General features: G+C 47.4%; 1 protein-coding gene across 1 annotated transcript in view; it reads left to right on the plus strand.

Annotated features, from left to right (window-relative positions):
• Positions 1-21,335, plus strand: part of TMEM163 (transmembrane protein 163) — a 235,656-nt gene that overhangs the window by 168,221 nt on the left and 46,100 nt on the right. Inside the window, exon 5 of the mRNA XM_012650515.1 lies at positions 15,513-15,609. Within this exon, the coding sequence (XP_012505969.1) occupies positions 15,513-15,609 (97 nt within the window). The remainder of the gene's footprint in view (positions 1-15,512; positions 15,610-21,335) is intronic.

Raw genomic sequence — 21,335 nt, forward strand, 5'->3', positions numbered from 1 at the left:
GATAAATTATATCAAGGTTTTCTTCCTGCACATCCCTTTGTCTTTTTTTTTTTTTTTTTTGAGACAGAGTCTCGCTCAGTTGCGTGGGCTAGAGTGCCATGGTGTCAGCCTAGCTCACAGCAACCTCAAACTCCTGGGCTCAAGCAATCCTCCTGCCTCAACCTCCCAAGTAGCTGAGACTATAGGTGTGTGCCACCACAGCCTGCTAATTTTTTTCTATTTTTAGTTGTCTGGCAAATTTCTTTCTATTTTTAGTAGAGACGAGGTCTTGCTCTTGCTGAGGCTGATCTCAAACTCCTGACCTCAAGCAATCCTCCTGCTTCAGCCTCCCAGAGTGCTAGGATTATAGGAGTGAGCCACCACACCCAGCCCCTTTGTCTTTATATTGGCATGAGAGCTTGGTTTCCAGAGGAATGTGCCCAGGGCAGGTCTGGCAGTGTGAGCTGTCTCTGCCTCCCCTTTGCCCTCCTGAATGCTGTGTGGCCTGTAATTGTCCACATTTGCCTCCCTCCCAATGTTCCCCCCACTCAGCCTCCGGAGGACATTTTTGTGTTTAAAGCTTGCTCACATCCCTGTCTGCCACTCCACACCCGAATACAAGCTTTGTTCACTGTGCTCATTTGAGCCAGACGCAAAGCTCAGCGCTGACTTCCCAAGGCCTCTTTTTATGGAGCTATAGAAGATTCTAAAAGCTGCCCCCAAAGGAGGGGAAAGTCAATAGATTTCAGAAGCAAATATGCAATGATTTGAAGGGGGAAAGTCTTGCTTTCTTTGGCTCTCTAATCTGATTTATTTGGCTTGGTTTTTTATATCCTTTCCTTTAGGTCTATGAGTATCTTAAATGGTAATATGGAATCATTGGTTACTTCAACGATGTGCCAAGGACTATTGCATTTTGTTAGACATTTGCGTTTGGGAGAATGTCCTAATCCCAGGGGTCATGGACAGATTTAATTTGTAAGATCAGGAGAATGTTGGTGCTGCTGCCCTGGGTCCACATTTGGTTTGTTCACATGGGTGTTTGTGGTCAAGTCTCTGAGTTTGTCTCTCTTATCTCCAAATTGTCTTGCTCTCACTCTATCTCTGGTTTTTTTTTTTTTTTGAGACAGAGTCTTGCTCTGTCACCTAGTGTCAGCCTAGCTCACAGCAACCTCAAACTCCTGGGCTCAAGTGATCCTCCTGCCTCAGCCTTCCGATACAGGTGCGCACCCCCACGCCTGGCTAATTTTTTCTATTTTTAGTAGAGATGTTGTCTCGCTCTTACTTAGGCTGGTCTTGAACTCCTGAGCTCAAGCAGTCCTCCCACCTTGGCCTCCCACAATGCTAGGATTCCAGGCGTGACCCACCTTGCCCAACCTTGCTCTCTCCTTGACAATATACTATGACTGTCCCTGCCCTAAGTTCTTCCTGGAGTGCCCCTGGCCTGGGACCGGAGCCTGAGGTAAGGGAGGACCTGGCTGCAGGCCGTTGATTGGCAGCGATTCCAGGAGTGATCCAGGAAGCTGGGGTGAAGTAGGGGGAGAGTTAGACAGGAAAAATGGAAAAGCCAATTAAGGTACATTATCAGGGTCACTTTTGTAGGCTGAGGAGGCTTGATTTTACATTTGATTTTACACCATGCCACCCTAGTGGGCGCTGAGTGAGACTGTGTCTGAGAGCTCAGGGAGCCACCCACCGGGCCTTGGAAGGAAATCTGAGCCAGCCAAGAGGATGTGATGTGGCATGAAAAGCATCTGCTATACCTCCTTGTCCCCTGCAGTCATTTATGTGACCCCCAGTGGTTTAAGAAAACATCCTCCCTTCCTGTCTTTACTCTGGGATATCCTTGTATTTATTCAGCACTACGGCAACTTAACATTTAGGTTCCTTAATTTCCCCATTTCTAAAACAGGCAGGATGATAACGGCTTTGTAAACGAGGGCATTTCTCTCTCGAGATGGTGTGATTGGTAATGTATTTAGTTTGTACTGCTGATTTAGGGACCAAATCTATAGTCTATTTATGGGCAGATCTGTATTTTATAGGGAAGCCTTAGCATTTTGTGAATCTAATAACAGATTTCTACGTAACTGGCATATTTTCGAAGTTCCAGAATATTTAGGAACTAGCCCCTCTAGGTGAAAGCTTTAGGATTAATCATTAATGTGCTTTCCCCAAGTGACAATGTAATGAGGCTCCAGTGTATCGATATTCTTCAAATAATTTTAGATCATTCTGTTTAGAAACCCAGCTTCCTAACTCAGTGGATGAATAACATTTTCTTTTAAACATGCTCTTTCTGGATTATCTATTTTTTTCTCTTTTACTCTGGGAAATGTCAGCCCTTCAAAATAGTAGAGCGTGTAGGTCACAGAGAAGTTGCAGACATAAGTAAGATTCAGCCAAAAACGTGGTGCATATTTTTTTTTTTGCCATCTGACAGCTCTGCGGTGATATATGAAAGGAGGAAGCTTACAATTTGCGGATCGCTAAGTGGGAAACATATTTTTCCCCCCTAACTTGCCAGTGGGTAAATAATACCTACTGTTCAATTCTTACATTTTGGTTATGCAAATAAATCTGTGCCTTAAACCTGTTGATTTAAAATAAAAATCTTTAATGAGCCAGAATTCTCATTGCTACAGCTAGACTAGAATTTTATTAATACAGTGTCAGGACCTTGGTGATTAAGTCAAAGTTGCTAATTTTCAACATGAGGAAACTGAGGTCTAGAGATATTTTCCTATTTGTCCCCAAGTTAATGATGAGGATGGATCTAGAACCTAGAAGTCCTGAGCCCCGCCCCCAACACAGTGACTCCAGTAATACTGCTGTTTCAGTTAGAAAAAACTATACACAAAACCGTGTGCAAAAATCATGGAGTATGTTTAGATTGGCAGACACCCAGATAAAGGAAATTCCAGCCCGTCTGTGTTGCAAGCCTTAGATTTGGATTTGAGTGCCAGGCCAGCTCTTGACTAGCTTTATAACCCTGGGTAGGTCACAGACTTATCTGAGACTTTCCCTAGTTCACTCTTTCTCCCTGAATCCCCTCCCTTGGCCCTCCTAACTTGTGAGATGGGAGAGGGGATGCATATTCCACATGGCAACGTGGATGAAAACCACACAAGGAGTCCAGGAGAGTTCTCTGCAAACCACAGATCCTTACCCACATGCCGAGGGGTGTTTGCCCCAGGGAATTCACACCCCTAGGACTCAGCCCTGAGCCTCAGCTTCAACATGCTCTGATGGCTTTTACCAGGAGTCCCAGCGATGGAGGAAGATGCCACAGGATTGCATTATAAATGTTATCTTTAGTATTTTATATATGTTTAATATCATCTTAATGATATTTTACCCATCTGACGTTTACTACAACTCTGGGTGACGGGGAAGCAGTCTTTTTAACACTCCCATTTTTCTTATGAGGAAACTGAATGCTGGAGAGGGAGATATGAGCAGCTGAGCTTGGGTGTAAGCTTCCTGCATTTCCCCAGAAATAGTAATATAAACCACCCAAACCACACCTGACACACCTGAGCCCTCTCGAAGTGCAGGGCACAGAGTAGATGCTCATGAAAACCTGATTAGTTTACACCATCAAGTTTGAGACTTGATAGAGGCCAGCATTTCACATCTTGTGAGGGTGCAATAAAGGGAAATGTTAAAAGTGATATAGCTGGAAAAGACACTTCTAGAAATTTTCTTTTCTTTATAAAAGTACAGCATATGGGAACGTAGAAGGGAACAAAGTCCATCTTATCATTGATACTTTATAACATATTTCCTTTCAAAATTTTCCCCCTGGGTTTAGATTTATTGCTTACATTTTTTTAGTTTGTATGTGTACAGTTTTATATTCTGCTCTTTAATATTTTATCTTTTGGACACTTTTGTTATCTATCAACAATTTTTTTTAAATGGCACCGAATAATCAACCGAATTGACGTATCCCAGTTACTTAAACACTCCTTTTGTGATACATTTAAATTTCCCACTTTTAAATATAAAAAATGCTGCTGTGAACATTCTTCCGCAAGAAGGTTTTTCTTTAGGGATAGATTCCCAGAAGTGGATCAAAACGAATGAGCAATTCAAGCCAATTACTTTAAATACAGTAATTAAGGTTAGAAACACTCGAGAATAGGTTACTAAGGCAATGATAAGAGTATTTTTGCAGGGGTTAAAAGAAAGGAAAGATTTAATTAGCCAGGTCATGCGGAGAAGTCTGTGTTCAGAAGGTGCTGAGCTTGTCATTTCCCGCAGAGACGGAGCAGCACTGGTGCCGATGCCCCCGCGTGGGGCGGGAGTGCCGTGGATCACACGGGGGCGCCCGTTCTGGTCTGTCTCTGTGATTCAGTGAGATTGTTCATTCAAGAAGTGGTTTTCTGTACATACTGTGACATCGGGATTGCCTGCCTTTCAGGATGGACTAAAACTCGAGGGACTCCATTCTGATGTAGCCAGACAGGTGTTCCCCAGTGAGCCTGAAGTGGGCAGCTCCTTCCCCTGGTTCCAAGCACTGTGCTTTTGAGGCAGGCTTTTGCTGCCACTGCCATAAGATGTATCCCTTCAAGAACCTGTGTCTGTCAGCTTTGCTGCAATAAAAAACAACCTCCCCAAATCTCAGTGACTTGTACCACAAACATACATTTTTCAGTCACTTTCTATGTAAGCCGAGGTTTGGTGCTGGCCTGTTCCACGTGAGTTTTATTCTAGGCAAGAGGAATCGCTCCTCTCTGAGGACCACTGGACAGAAATGAGGCCAAGCCACCGTGCACATTTAGACTGTCTTCCCAGGGGCAGTGGAGATCATCTCCACTCACGTTCTGTTGGCCAGGTCATATGGGCAAGCCTGACAGTGGGTGGGATGTGTGCTTCCCCTGCACGGGGGGCTGCCAATCACGTGGCAGAGGTAGGGGTGTGTAGTTGACAGCAAACTGCTGTGAACAGTGATAGAATCATCCACAGGCCCACTGGGACTTGGCCTCCTCGTTTTCTTCTGACATCCATTCATCCACTTGTCTCCTGCAGCGCCGAAGCCTTAGAACTTGGCTCAGTGCATGAACTACTCTGTCCCTAGTGTGAGAGTCTCCAGGAGCAAAGGGCTCGCTAACCTAGTACGTGACTGACGCAGTGCCGGACCACTTCCTTACTGTGGCAGATGGTGTTTTCTGAGGATGACCACAGCCATGGCCCCCCCCATCACACGGTCTTGTATAGTGTTACCCTGTTGCTCCCCCATCCAGAGGTGGTGCCTCGTTCCTCTTCCCTTTGATCTCAGCAAGCCTATGACCCAGGGGCTGCAGAATGCTCTGGAAGGATGCTGCCTGACTTCCAAGACCTTGCAGCTTCTGCCTGGTTCTCGTGGAACACGTGCCCTGGGGGAGTCAGCGCCACGTCAGAGGCCCGACTATCCCAAGGGATGTTGGTTCAGCACTCTGATGGACAGTCCCTGCTGAGCTTGGCCTCCCAGCCATCCGCGTTGTGGGATGAATCATCTCGATTTTCAGTCCTCGTTATCATTCACCTTGGCTTGAAGGTCCAAGGACAGAGAATCTTGGGTTAGATGCCTTTTTCCAAGGCAGTGACTGTCAATGTCAGTCAGGGGAGCCTGAGAGGAGGATTGAGGATCGTTCCCAGTGATGGGGGTGGGGGTGGGGGCAGGTCAGGCCCCACAGATGCTTGCCTGGGTCAGCCTTTGAGAATGGAAATCTCATCATTGTAATTCACCATTTCCAAAGCTGTCGGAGGCTCTGCATGGTTTTCATAAGAGCACTTAAACCCTTAGCTTATCAGCACATGAGGCTCTGCAGGGCTGGGCCTGGCCCACCTCTCTGCTCAGCTGCCCAGCCAGAGTCCCTCATGGAACCTTCACTCCAGACTTACCGGGACATCTGTGATTTCTTGAAAAAAATTGTCTACTTTCAAGGCTTCAAGTGTCCTGATAATTCTCAATTTACGTCCTGGCCTGAGCATTTATCTGAATCTAAACTCCTATTTCCAACTGCCTTGTCACCACCTCCACTTGGATGTGTCACAGACACACGCTGAACTTACTGTGCCCAAGACTGAACTCCTGATCTTTTCTCCCCCAAAACCTGCTTCTCCTGCAGTCTTCCGCACCTCAGGAGATGCAGCTCTATCCTTCGCTTTTCTCAGGGCCGAAGCCTTGCGTCATTCTCGACTCTTGTTTGTTTCATACCATACGTTGACAAAACGTGTCAACCGTATCTTCTGAACATATTCTTGAACAGACCAAAACTCAGAATCAGAATATCTCCAAAGACTCACCCCTTGAGTGTCACCATCCTGACCCAAGATGTCATTTGTCACGTTCTCACCTGGCCTGGTCAGTGCAGCAGCCTCCTGACTGTGCTCCCCGTGTCTGCCAGGCAGCGGCAGTCCTGTTAAAACATGCCACGTCATGTCATTTCCAAGTCCTTGCCACTGTGGCTTCCCATCTTTGTAAATGCTAAGTCCTTACGATGGCTCCACGCCCTTATGTGCTAGGCCCCTCACCCTCTGCCTTCACACTCCCTGTTTCTCGCTGCCCTCAGCTCGTTGGCTGCCTTCATGTTCCTCCAAGTCAGGCAGACTTCTGCCCCAGAGCCTGGAAGGTTCTTCCCCCAGATCTCTGCATGGCTTGTTCCCCAGAACGGTGCCTGGCAAGGGCAGGGGTGCGGTGAAAAACTGCTGAATGAATGAACTCGGATGTGCCTTTGGACTCGCTCTCCCTTTCCCCAGAACACACCCTGCACTCCCTTACCAAGCTAACTTTTTTTGGTTCATTCAAAGTCAGCTGAAATCTCAGCCTCTCTAGGGAGATTCCTGTGTGACTTAAATGACCCCTTTCTCTACTCTTGGAGGAAAAGGACTGTGTCTTATTTGTCATTGTACCTAACACACAGCACAGCAGGTTTCTTGGCACACGGTAGACCCTGAGTCAGTATTTCCCTCAATGTCAACTTTGGCATTGTGTTTGTGTTTCATGGGCAGTACATGTACACGCACAACTACAGAAACCACGGTAGGGGCTACAGGGAAGAGCAAGCCCCTGTCCCCCGTGTGTTTTCAGCAGAAGCTGTTATTGCTTTCTTTGGCATCTGCCTGGATATGTTCTATGCATAGACAAGCAGTTATATGTTAAGCAAATATTTAAGAAACATTTGACATTGATGCAGGAAATTGCCCTGTTTTTAAAAACATTTAAGTGGGTTCACCTTGAATAACCAGTTTACTGAAGTAGTAAGATTTCTGGATACTTGTGTTCTCCTGAGAAACAGGTTTGCCCTGAGAGTAGTTTTAAAATCTTTCTAAAATTCACAGGTCCACTTACTTCACTGGGCCATATATAAGGAATGTCTGCCCGCCCATGTGCCCTGCATCCTGCAGGAGCTTGTGAGACCTGCCCCTCTCCGCCCTGCCCCCTCTGCCCCGCGCTGGCATCAGTTCTTTGCAGGAACACTGCAGTTTCCTTCCCCTGGACTTCCTGCTTCTACCCGTGTCCCTCGATGGTCTGTGCTCAAAAGAACAGCCAGAGCAATCCCCACTTTTTGTATGTGAGTCAGATCATACTGTTTCTCTGCTCAGTCCTCTGATGGTTCCCTGTCCTGCTCAGAGTACAAGCACAGTCCTCATAATGCCGTAAGGCTCTGCAGGCCACTGAGTTCCAGCCGTGCTGGTCTCGTCACCGGTTGTCAAATATGCAGTGTGCCTCCCTGCCAGGGAAACACAGTGCTCGTCCCCAGGGAGCCGCAGAGCTAACTCTCCTATCTTTCAGCTCCTTGGTCAAATGTCCCCTTATCAGAGAGAAGCGTGACTACTGGACATAACATAACACTCCCATTATTCTCCCCTTTATTCTGCTTTATGTTTCTATACGCAGCGTGCTCAGTCACATGTTCCTTGTCTGTCTTTCTGCATGTGAGCTCCGTGCGAGCAGGCAATTGGTCTGTCTTGTTCACTGCTAACTGCTTGCCCTAGAACACAATAGTCAGTGAGCGCTTTGTTGACTGATTGAAAGAGCTTGGGCTCTTCGAGCAAGAGTCTCAGCATGCATCCCCTTGCTGTGTATATTGGAAGTAGAGGTCCTGGGTAGATTTGCAACTTGTAAATGGGATGTTCTCTCTACCCATTTCCCTCCACTCCAGAAACAGCAGCATGAGACCCCAGGGTGCAGACTCACGAGATGCATCTTGGGCTCAGGTCAATGTATCTGGCTGTCTGGAAGTTCCTTCTCAAGCTTAGCAAGTCCCCAGCTAGATTCACTACTGCTCTTGGATGTGCTACCACCTCTGCTGCTTTGGCCAGTTTTGAAATTGGGGTTGTCCTTGCATCCTTTCCTTCTCCTCTGCCCACATCCAGTCGGTCCTAAGTCTTGCCAGGTCTATCTTCTCTTCTTGGCCTCTTTCCATTTTGATTCTTCTCAGTTGGCATGGCCCCTGTGCAGGGAGTCATCACTTTGCTTTCTTGGCTACTGACATTGTCACCCAGCGGATTCCCCTGCCTCTCCTTTCTGTCCTTTCAACCCTCCCAACCCCGGCCACAGTCAGAAGGTCTCTGCAAAGCCCAGATCACATCATGGGGCTCCTTTGCTTAACCCTTCAGCGACTTCCTGCCACTGCCATATGTTTCCCCAACTTCAGATGTGTGTGTTCCACCTTGATGATTTTTGCCCTATCCATGTAGCACCTATCCTGTTATTTACTTAAGATTTATTTAAATGTATTCATATTTAATTTTTTCCCTAAGCAATAATATCTTTGAAGTCATGGGGTGATAATCAGATTTTTTTTCTAATGTACATTAAAATGTTACTGTTAAATACAACACACTGGGCCATATACCACCTAATGTCCACTGTGTATAGATACCATGGGTGATGTGCCTGCCATCTCGAGGGAGCTTCCAGGACACTTGGGGCCTTCTTCCAGTGGCCCATTGTGTTGCTGCTCCCCTTGGGCAAAATGCTCCAGGAACAGCTTCTCCACTTTGAACTTCCACTGAAATAGGGCCCCACAGTGCTTTGTGTCTTCATGCTGTTTCTTCCATCTAGAGTACCCTCCGCAGCCTTCTGTTTTCTTTGCTTGAAGATCCCCGTCCATTCTTCACACCCAGCCTGGACATCACGCTGCAGATTCGTCTTTCCTTCGTAGTCCAATACCCCCCAGGTTGTGTTTATCATGCTGAGTCCTTTCTCCATTTTATTCCTGGTCCATTGTCTGCTTTCACATTCACAAGGGATGACTGTCCTGCAATGATTTTCAGGTTTTCTATCCTAGATTGGTGCTCTCTGGAGGTGGGGTATAGATTTTATTTGCCTCAGCCTCAGGGCCAGGCATGGAGAACTTAAAATATGAATGCCTGAAGTTTCAAATCCCTTTCTAAAATGCAGTCACCCCTGGTGGAGCAGTGTGTGTGGCTGGACATTGGTTGATGAGAATAAGAGTGAGACTTGGCATGGAAACCTGGGAGCCTGGGGGGCTGACTGGAGGGAGGAAATGAAGCATTGTTTGGTGGGAGGTCCCAAAGGCATGATGCCCCTTCACAGGATTTCCTAGAGCAGACCCTTTAGCCCACATAAACGGACCTGATCTTGAGGAGTGGCTTGTGGGCTGCAACCCCTTTGGTGAGCCTCTATGTTTTCAGCCCAACCATCAGAGCTGCACTGTTCAGTATGGTAGCCACTAACCACATGTTGCCATTTGAATTTTAATTACAAGTAGTCAGAACTGAAATTTCGTTTCTGCAGTTGCACCAACCACATTTGAAGTGTTCAATAGTCACACATGGCTAGTGGCTACCATATTGAGCAGCACAGAATAGAACACTTCCATCATTGCAGAAAATGCTATGGGACTGCTCTGCTTAGGGTCTGATTCTTTAACAAATTACTCATGTTGTCTTTTGTCCCTAAAGTTGAAACCAGGAATAAAGTCCCATCTAAGTGGGATTTCAGTTGGTTGGGTTTTATTCAGCTTGTGTATTATTACAGTTAGAAGCAAAGGGCCCTTTGTTGATAAAAGGGGAGTTTTAGGGGTGGCGTGGTGAGGAGATGCATGATCAAACCGTGGAAAAGGAATGGCCCGACCGCCTGAGTGACCATCCCTGGTCCAAGTCAACCTTGTCCTCTCCACAGTGTATTCACAGTGCAGCAGGTGGATGAAGTTAAGATAGAGGCAAGAGGTGATGGGGGTCTAGAGCCAGGGGAGGGAGATGAGGGTGAGAATGTGAGAAAGGCGAGAGCTCCTGAAGTATGGGAGGAAGGAGGGGTTGACGGTGATGGGATGAGAGAGTGGCGGAATCTTGAACAAAATGGTGCCTGTTTGGCATGGCCGTCAGAGAGAACGGGCAATGGCTCACATCCATTCGTTGCTCACTTTCTCCATCTTTTATCCTGCCTCCAAACCGATTTTGGTTTGTGGCTTTATCTGAAATGGCAGAACACGTGGAGGGAAAGAGGGCCTAGCTAAAAAAAACCAACATTAGAAAGTGTGTGTCCATAAGTGCTGTTATGTGATCACACCACTTGACTCTTTCATTTTTCATTATTTGCTTCACATTTGAACAATGTCCCAGATTACAAATGCTTTGGAGACCAGAATGAACGATGATAAATAAAACATTACACTTTAAACTCTTGGACTGACTTGGTTAATCGCTAGGGTAACTTTGCATTTTAGGCCTGTCGTAAATTAGAGGGGAATTGGAGAAATTTCTCTTGCTTGGTTTTTTTGATCTAATGGGAAATAACTTAGAATTGGTATGCTAGGGCTCTGGCTTTATTAATGTGAGCCACAGGCCTTTAAACCTACAATTGACAAGGGACCAAACTTTCAAGCTGACACCATTTTGGATGTGAATGTCTGTCAGTAGGTTTTGCCCTTGTAGTTTCAGAGGCAAAAATTAGTGCTTGCTTCTAGGTTGTTCAGAGATTTACAGTGCTGTGCACAAGTAGTAATTTATAGCCTTTAGGGCGGGGAGTGGCTTTAACCAATTCTAATCATTTCTTTAAAGTGGCTTTAACTATTTGTTTGGATTTCACTAGCTTTCTTTCAGACATTAAATGTGTCTTAATTCAGTGGTTCTTAAACGTAAGTGTGCGTCGGAATCACCTGGAGGGCTTATTATAGCACAGATGGAGGGAGCCGACCACTGGTCCCATGGGAATTTCAATTCTGTTTCATCCTAAGTTGATGGAAGGATACCTTGGAGCAGGGGTAGTTCATTTGCCTCTCTCTGACTCATAAAGTTCTCTTCTTCCGGGATTTGGACAGGAGAGGGGAAGAGTCTACGTTCTTTCTGTTGACCAGGCTCTGCAAAGCCCTCTCCGCTTGCTGGGCCAGCCTCTCCAGGTGGAGGCCATGGAATGCTGACAGGGCAGTCACCCTTGGCCACCGCCACCAGCCCCTCTGGCTCCCCAGGCCTGGTGGCAGCTCACACTTGCGGCTGCAGAGTGTTTGCTCCTGACTCAAGTCTTCACTGCATCCTGGAGACCTCTGTCATCCCAGGATGCCTGTGGGGGTGTGAGCATGTGACTGCCCAGAGTGGCCGAATGGTTGACAGGGCTGGCCGCTGGGACGGAGTCACCTGAGTGGGATTCTATTTCTGGGTGGACTTCATACTCCTTGGGCGACCTTGGACAAGGCTCCTAATCCTTGACTCCCTCCATTTTGAACACTCCTGTTTATGAAACACACCTATCCCCATCCCCATCCACACAACAGCAGAGAAACAGAAGCCTGGGTCTGGTGAGTGGCCTCCGGGGGATTGATGAGCTGATACGTGGAAGTCTGAGTGCCTAAGGAGAAAGCTGCTGTGTAAACACAATAAATATATTATTAATAAAGCATTAAAAAATGGCATTGCACCCTCTGCTAATAATAGCTGCTTTAGGCTGGCAGAGCGGCTCTAACACACAGGCTCCCAGCAGGCTGAAGGAAGGGAGACTGTGGTTTTTGAATTTACAATACACTTAAAAGAAGGTGGAAATGAGTTTTTAAAACATTTTTGAGCATATCCATAGGGATAGTGGTGAAGAAAATAGGGTTACGGTTCTGTGATATTCAACTTTAATAAATCAAATCACACATTTCTTTTGATTTCCATTATATTTCAGCATTGCTTTACAATGTGGGCTATTCCATGGGACTCTGGCTGAGGTGTTCCTTCCTCCTTCCAGCGAAGAAGGGTTGGTGCCACCTCAGATTCCGTGGGATGAGACTTACAGATCAGTTAGTGTTTAATTGATTGGTTGATGAACTATATCCACTCTTCAGGTGCATTGGAGCACCCGCTTCTTGCTATTATAGACACGGAAGTAAAAAAGTAAGGTCTCGCCCTTAGCAATTTATAGTGTAGTTTTGATTAAAGATACATAAGCACAAAATTACATAACAAGGCCGTGTGGGGAGTGGGCTCCTTGGCTTAGCGAGTGCACCGGAGCAGGCTTGCGGGCGTTGAAAGAAGAGACGGGCAGCAGCCGGCAGATGAGACACGTTTTTTATTGTCAGGGGGATGCAGCTGCAGCCAGAGCATGGCTGAGAACATGGCGAGCACTTACGTATGGCTCAGAACAATAGTGGCAACGTGCCATGGAGAAGCGTGATCACATGGGTTCACATAGGAGATAACACCTTGGTTACGTAAGTGTTTTGACTCATGCCTCCCCCGAAAGGCCGGTGGAAGACATGCTGGCAATCAGTTTAGTTTGTCCTAAGAAACCCATTGCCTGTACGACTGGATTTCCCCTACAGGCATTGCATCCTTTGTACTTATCTCCTTAGGAACGTAAACACCTTGTGTGCATTACTGCGGCGTGCCTGCAGTGACCTGGAGAAAGGTACAGTCCTGCAGCCTCACCACGTTCCCTGTCTGAGAGACGCAGAAAAAGCACAGACATTGGTTCCCTTTGTCCCCCAGGGTAGTATGGAGACCAGAAAGCTCCCTTGAGGATGCAGTGACAAATTGTGTGTAGCATGGAGCACACAGGTGGTGGCTGTCCTACTCATTCTTCAGGGAGAGAAAGCTGGTCAGTGAACAAATGCAGTAAGGGCCTCTTAGGGACCCATTCCCTCCTCCCCAGCTGAGCCGTCCCTTCCCTCCCTGCCTCTCTTCCAGCGTTTACCCCACAGTGGATGCTTCCTAGGGACAGGCCCTCACCTGGATCTAGGCCAGACATTTTCAACCTGGCACCTTAGAACTGCCTGGGGAGCTTTTAAACAAATGCAGAGGCCCACGTTCACACCCCGCCCCCCTCGAGATTCTGATAAAATTGAACTGGGGGGTCCCCAGGCAACTTTAAAAACAAAATTCCCCAGGTGGGTACAGTGTGGTGTCAGGACTGGGAAGTGCTGAGTTGATGGCTGAATTTACCTAAAAGGGTGAATCAAAGACATAGTCTCTGCGAGTCACTCAGGCGTTTTGTGAATGGAGAAAGAAAACTACACTGTAAAACTTACCCTGGAGGCCTATCTTGACTTTGGGCTTTCTTCCGGCAATGGGACCTCTCATGGCTCATTTGCTGGCAGGTAAAAATGGTTACTCCACGTGCAGCTGGCCCATAGCTGTCTTCCAGCTTGCACAGCTGGTACTTGGGAGCCAGTCGCTTTTGATTCCCATATCCCTGAGAACACCCACTCCTGCTCCAGTGTGTGGTCACCGAAGGGCGCTCCAGTAGGCACACTTCACTCTCCCATGACTCTCTCCCAGCTGTGGCCCGCTTTGTCCCTGATTACCCTCTTAGTACTGTGGTTACCTGCCCCAGGTGCGCTGTGCCATGTTAGCCGTGGCAGCATGTCCTTCGTTCCAGAATTACAGGATCGTGGTGCCACACTGCTCACAGCATTCATGGGATTCTGTGAGGTTATGCAGGGTGGTGAGTCTCTTTCCCTGGAGGTTCACTTTGGTGATAAAACCCTGAACTATATTTCCCTAAAGACGACTTAGTGTCAACCCTGGGACTGTGGGTGGTCACCCAGGGGGTGTGGCAGCTTACAGTTGAGTCTCTCCCAGACTGTGTCCTTGTCAGTTGTGCCAACTCTTTGGCCATGTGGAGCTCTCCCAGTTAACATTCTCAGTGTTTTATTTTTTTGCGGAGCCTGTGTCATCTTGGGGGTGATATTCCTTCTGTCACCCATATGTGTGTTTATTTGCTCAAGTCCGTGCCAAGATCCCTAACCCATTCATTCCTTTTCCCACCATCTCTGTTCTTTTTTGTGTTTTGCCGCAACCTGCAGATTCCTTCTTTGTGTTTTTGAAAAGGTAAAACCTATGAGTAGAGGGTGGATTAGAAGTCTACTAAGTGGACTCCAAGCAGCCTTGTTTCCCTGCTTTTATTCCTAACTTATAAATTTGGGGGGTCATTTCTCTCTGCAGGTGTATGGGCAGGGGCCACTTGAGTTAGGTGAGCAATTTGGAGCCATGCTGTTAATCCAGAGAAAGGAATCCAGGCTGGATGATGAAAAGTGACTTTATCTGATAGCTGGGGAAGAAGGCTGAGGAAGCTGCAAAATGGTGGAGGTTTCAGGCTGCGACCTAACTATGGTCAATCTTGTGTTCTTTCTCTCCCTCTTCATTTTCATTTGGTAGTTTGACCCCTGTATTAATATCCTCATTTCCTCATGTTTCCCTTCATTTTCCATCTTTCTTTCTCCTGAGAGTTGTTGTGTCTGGGTTGCCAAAGTGCTTTTCCTATGCCCCGAGTCCCGCAGACTTCCTCACCTACCCCCAGCTCCCATCCCCAGCCATGTGTCTGCCTGTTTCACCCCCAGTCTCATCTCCAACCTGCTCCTGCTGCCTCCTGTGCTGGGTGTCTTGGATGACCTCATCCTTCCTTCTTTTCTCTCATTTCTTCTTTTTAGAATCTCTCCATCTTACCATAAACACTGTCTTTTGTCATTACCTAATCACTCCTCCTCCTTATCTTTGGGAAAATCCAAAGGTGTGTATCATGTCATATCCAAAAGAGACACCCAGAGTAGACTTTTCTTTTGTTTACGCCACATTAATGCTTTGAGTATCATCTCATGTCATCTTTAGGTGGATAATATTATTCCCATTTGAAAGATGAGGAAATCGTGGCTAAGAGAAGTTCAGTTCCTTGATCAAGATCATGCATCAAGTTAAACGGTAGAGCTTGGCATGTCTCATGCCAGACCCTCTACTCTTTGCTATTAAATTCAGCACCTTCTGTCTCGAGCAGGAATGAAATATTGTGTTTGCCAGGCAAGGGGGGTGGATTTCATGGGCTCGAAGACCCTTCCACCTCAGCATTCATGGAGTGCTGTGAAGTTATGCAGGGTGGTGAGTCTCTTTCCCTGGAGGTTCACTTTGGTGATAACACCCTGAACTGTATTTTCCTAGAAGTGTCTTAGTGTCAATCCTGGGACTGTGGGTGGTCACCCTGGGGGTGTGGCGGCTTTCAGTTGAGTCCACTCCCAGGTTGTGTCCTTGTCACTGTTGACTGTGCTGAATCTTCAGCAGTGTGGAGATTTCCCAGTTAAGATTCTCAATGTTTTGTTTTTTTGCAGAGCCTGTGTCATCTTGGGGGTGATATTCCTTCTGTCATCCATATGTATAGTGGTCAAAGCCATCCATGACCTCTCAACTAGGCTGCTCCCAGAAGTGGTAAGGTCCTTCTTCTTCTTTCATAATCCTTCCTGGCAGTGCCAACCCCCTGCCCTGCCTCTCACTGAAGGTTTATCTGAGGGAGTTGGGCAGGTTGAGAGAGAACAGACAATGTTTTGGGGGTCCAGAAGATCTCCTTGCAGGAATGCAAATGACTTGGCAGAGAGCATGACTGGGCAGGTACTGGGACCGATGTCCCTCTCCTTTGGTTGTTTGAGAATTTTAAAAGCAAGATGTCTGTTTTGTGAAGAGAAATGGGGTTATTTTTGTGAAGCAGAGTGATCCAGTCCATGTTGTTTGCATCTGTTCTGCGTCCATTCAATGATTGTTGCAATACAAACTATATTTTCTTTTGCACTTCAATTCAATACATAAATCTATTTACGTTAGGTTTTCTGGCACAATTGACATTTGGATATAGAAACTGGAGGACACAATTTCTTACTAAAATATGTCTTTGACTGCTTTGTCCTCCAGGTGAGAGTCATTACCCACACTCTGATCCTTTTTCTCTCCTCCCCTTGTGAATGCTGAGAAGAGAAATATTTTTTACAATCTTCTATCATGCGGTCTTCATAGAAGGCAGCTGATTTGGTTACAGGCGATGAAGATGCTGCCGTTATAATAATTCCCTGTATACAAGTTGCAGCAGCAATTTGAATGCAAAATATGGGCTCTTCTCTTAGGATGTGATTTGATTTGCACTTGGCTATATCTTCCACCTAATATAAGGCCAAACTGATTAGACCTTTAATTTCACTTTTAGAAAAATAAACTAATCCTTTTTGGGGTGACGTATTACATTTGTACGTGTGTGGATATGCGTTTTTATAGAAAGGATGAATATGAAGTGGGACATTCTACTGCATTTAGTAGAGGCATTACAGTGGCTGCTTTAAGTTGTTTTACTGTACCCTGTAAAACTGAGATTAAAGCCTTCCCTTTAATAATTCACCAGGATCTTAACTGTAATTTATCCCTGCAGTTGGCCAGAAGCTTATTCTGTCATATCTCAGTGACGGGGGGAAGATCGATACTGGGATAGGAATGTACCTATTTGTGGCATTTATTCTCTTTCAGAAGAGAGAGTTCAAGAAGATATTCCTATTATTGCACTTCTGTGCTCTTCACTTCCTAATGACCGTAGTCTCTCCCTGATCTCCCCGGTTGCCCAGTGTCTTGGACTCTTCCACCCTTTTTCTCCCCCAGACTTGCTAGCCTGTGTCCCACCCTGTCAGAATCCGAATCTTAGGTAAGACATGAGGGCGCTGAGTGTGATTATACATGGTAGATGTCAGTCAGGAACCATCTTTGCGTTTTACAGGGAGAGGAAATGTGCCTCAACTCTAAGAAATGTGTACGGTTGGGAATTTTCAGCACTGTGCCAGTTGACACATTCATTTATTTGGGCATTAAAAATTAATTTCTGGCAGGGCTACCTTGGTGAGGAATAGGTAAGTGTGCTCACAGGCCCTTGTAGAGGTTCCTCCTTGTTTTTCTCTTGATAGCTGAACCACTTCCAACTGGGAACAAACTCTTACTATCCCATGGCGCAAATACTCTCCCGAGAAGCAGCTCTCTGATTGAAATCCCACCTCATGGTATAAATGCCTAATGTGGGGTTCAGAGAGGGTAAAGAGCTCCGTGGCTGTGCCAGGACCGTCCCCGTCCTTAGAGAACTCCTGCCCACTACTTCTGTTATCAGTTCTGGTTTGGGATTTAAAAACCACACCTATTGACAGTCATCTCGTCAGAACTCCGAAAAGGTATAAGGTGGTTTTGTTGTATTTTGTGTTTTTTAAGCCTTCAGAGGAGCTTTCATGCTGGGGGAGCTCCCGTCTCCAGAGGGGGAGGCCGTCTGACCAGCTGAGCGGCACGGAGGCCAGGTGGGCCTCGCAGGGTCACAGCACACGGTGTTTCAGTCCTGGCGTTCTGGTTCCCTGGCTCTGCCCTAGCAGTTTGCAGAAGTCAGCAGGTGGAAGCCAGGCCCCGATCCCGGGCCTGCTGTGATTCAAAATGAGCGTTCGTCCACAAAGCCTCATCTAAATTAGGAGTCACAAACTCAAATGCCCGTGGAAGTCTGTCCTGAAACAAAAATAGGAGAAACGGGCCGGGTCTGTGGCAACCAGAGAGTGAGCATGCGCCCGCCCGGATGCAGGAATTGTCACGCCGGGATGTGCACCACGTGGAAGGAGGACTCCCTGTCAGATCTCCCAAGGTTTTAAGAAAAAGTAGAAACCTATGTTTAATGTGAAATAAATTGACAACTAATTAAAAACGATTGACAACTCTGGTGGGGAGTGGGTGGATAATTTCATGCGGGTCACATACAGCGTGCCGCTGGGCTGCTCGTGGGGGGCAGGGCGGGCGGGGGCGTCGCTACTGCTGGTGGAAACCAGGCTGTGCATGTAGCATCTGGGTGAGACCAGGGAGGCTGCTCTTTAGGGCCGTGATGTCACAGACTTAGTTCTGAGTTGCACCTGCACCCACCCATACCCTCACCTGCAGAACTGCATTTTCTGTGGGATTTCTGTCCACCTGTAACCATGGATTCTGTCAGAAGCAGCATCTTCCTTCACCCAGCAGCCGCCTTAATTCAGCTGCATGGTTCTCAGAGTGGAAATAATTGCAAGAATGGATAAGTTTTGAATAAGAGGACTGTGCAGTTAGGAATTTCCCAACCGTGCAGTCTCTTGGCTATGAGCCTTGCTGGTGTCGCCTGCCCCTCGGGGTTTTGCTGGAGAAATCAGGCCAGCCTGGCTCTCCCAGGAGCCCCAGAGTGGGACTTTGTGGAATCTTCTGCAAGGGCCTCGTGAGCAGATGGCATGAGCCTGCTCCCTCACACCCTGCCGTCGGTCGCCTTGGATGGTTAATGAAACAGGTTCCAAAGAGCCTTCTCTGAAACCCTTATATGGGCTACGGTTCTGGAAGTTGGGAGGACAGTGGGCAGTGCCACAAATGTAATAGTGATAGTGCTAGCCTTATGCCAATGGGTTGCTAGCTGTTTGTTTATTTTAGCAAGAAGGAAAAGTTTTATTTATTTATTTTTAAATGTCAAAATATTAAGGGGTGCAAATGTTTGTGTTACATGGATAGCTTGTGTAATGCTTAAGTTGGGGCTTTTATTGTGCCCATCCCCAGAATCTACTGTTCATCGTACCCGACAGGCTCCCACTCTCCCCCTTTCCTGGTTTCCAATGTCCTTTACATCTCTTTGTGCCCGAGTGTGCCCATCGTTTAGCTCCCAAACATGCGGTGTTTGTTTTTCCATTCCTGAGATACTTCCTTTAGGATAATGGCCCCCAGTTCCATCCAAGTTGCTGCAAAAGACATTATTTCATTGGAAAGAAAAGTTTTAAACCTGAACGAACAGGTTCCAGCAATCCATGACACTGCTTACCCTCTGTCTGCCTCACCAACTACACCTTTTTTCTAAATTTATTTTTATTTTTTAAATTGACAAGTAAAAGTTGTATACCTTTATGGTGTACGGTGTACTGTTTTGCTAGAGGTACATGTCGTGGAATGGCTAATTCCTGCCCATGACTTTCTGCGTGGGCCCCGGTGCTCTGTGCCGCCGACCAGGATGAGCCCCAACTGTCTTGTCCCTGCAAACCCACAAGCAGGCGAACTGAGCAGCAGCTGGGGCTGCAGTAGGACAGCAAGGGGTGAGGGGGATTATGGGATGCCTGGGACACATGGAAGGTGGCGCTGCAGCAAAGCTGCTGAGCCTGGTGGCAGGGAGGTGGGCGTGGACAGACCCATCCCCAGGTGCAGTCTCTGCCTCCTCTTACCTGCATAACCACAGGCACGTCATGTTGTCTCCCTCGCTTTCCTCATGTGCAAAGTGGAGATGACACCTCCCTCAGAGGTTTAGGATGAGGATCGAATGGGCAGTTATTTAGGAGGCGATGCTACTGTGGAGGCCGCCACTGCCCTGCACTGTGAGGCTCTCAGTTGCTCATCAGAGCTTCCCCAGTTCATAACCTGAGTCATTGCAGCCTGGGCTTCCCAGCCCTGCCTCCCTGCCTCCCTGCCTCCTGGGCTCCCTCAGACTGTGGACATCACATGTCTGGTTGTGGCTGCTCTCATGCTTGGTTTTGGGCCCACCCTGGCCTCTGGGGTCCTGCCCTGGTTCCCTGGGCAGAGCCAGTGTTGCTCTCTCTTGGACTTCAGACAGCTGTAGTTCACTTTGGGCCAATCTCTTGGAGAACACTGGACAAGCCATTGGGAGACCTCACCTCTAAGCCTAACTCACACCTTGTGTGCTGGGTGACTTTTAGCAAATCACGTCTCCTCTCTGAGCAAGTTTCCTCATTTATAAAAGGGGCATAGTTACCACCTACTCTACAGCAGACATGGTGAGCAGTCCGTGATGAACGTGGAAGTGCTTTATAAAACTGTCGTGTGCTTTACAAAGGAAGATGATGCCGTTTCTGCTTCCGCGGTTCTGGAAGTCTCATCCTTGACCCTGAGCTTTCCCTCTGTGTCCTGATCAGTGTCCAGCCCGTTAGCTGCCTCTGCTCTGAGTTTTCGTGACTTCTTCACCTTGAGCTCGTGGCCAGTGTCTGGGCCCCATCCCCTTAAGTGGCCATGTGGCAATGACACCGATTACCATTATGGTTACAACGACAAATAGTCACACGTTGGCAGTAAATGATATGCAGCCATATGTTGTTACTACTAATAACTGCTACCATTTGAACGTCTGCTCATCTCTAGACCAGCCCTCTGTCTAGACACGTGGGATTCAGAATCCGATAGCGATAATGGCCAGAGTGTTCTCGTTGCTCTGCAAAGCCCTTTAATTCTCAGAGGATGTGGCTGCTGCTTCCAGGGAGCTCACAGCTGGGGAGCGACCCCTGAGCTGATTCATTACCTCTGTGGTGTTAAGGGCTGTACTAGAGGCGATCACATGAGAACACAGAGAAGGCTTTTGTGTCCAGCCTGGGGTGGGGGAGTGCGAGGCCCTTCCGGGAGGAGCAGACCCTCCACGTGACATCTGAAGGAACGGTGGTTGCTGGCAAGGCTGGAGATGAGAGGAACCAGGCACGGGAGAAGTACATCCAGGCGGGGCCACGGCCACAGGTTCTGTGTGAGCCTGTGTTCGCTCTCGTGTCTTTGCTTCCTGTTTATACAAGAGTCTCCGAGTAGAAGGATGGAAGGAAGAGTGGAAAACACAAAGCAGGAGGAGGCAAAAGGAAGAAAAGGAAAACCACTTTTTGTTGTAAGTCAGCAATGATGCCTAGCAAGATTTTGTTAGTTTCTTCTTCCTTGAGTAGCAGTGTCGCCCTTCCAGCCCCACTTATCTATCTCCTCCCTAAACTTCTGCCCAAAATTCCATCCCGTCCGCTAGGACCAAGCAGCTTCACTCCAGCAACAAAAGGGAGACCCCCTGAGTTGCTCATTTTCCTGCAGACAGCCAGTCATGAGCTGTTTCGTTTCCGGTGCCTGGAGGTGGTGGCGGTGGCGTCTGGCGGGGTGGCCATCTCCTCTCATGGGAGCATCCCTTCCACACGTGGTGCCGGGCGTGTCCTACTCTTGCAGGCTGGGCTGGTGCTGCAGACTCTCTGGAGAGCCACGGGGTTCCTGCCAGAGCCTCAGATGGCATTCCACTCTCACGAACAAAATGGGAAATAAAACTTGTCAGGGATATTTTAGATTTGGATTTTGTCAAAAGATGACATCACGACAGATTTAGTTGTAGAGCTAAATGGGTTTTATTC

Source organism: Propithecus coquereli, unplaced genomic scaffold (genome assembly GCF_000956105.1).
Source record: "Propithecus coquereli isolate 6110/MARCELLA unplaced genomic scaffold, Pcoq_1.0 Scaffold33, whole genome shotgun sequence".
NCBI lineage: Eukaryota > Metazoa > Chordata > Mammalia > Primates > Indriidae > Propithecus > Propithecus coquereli.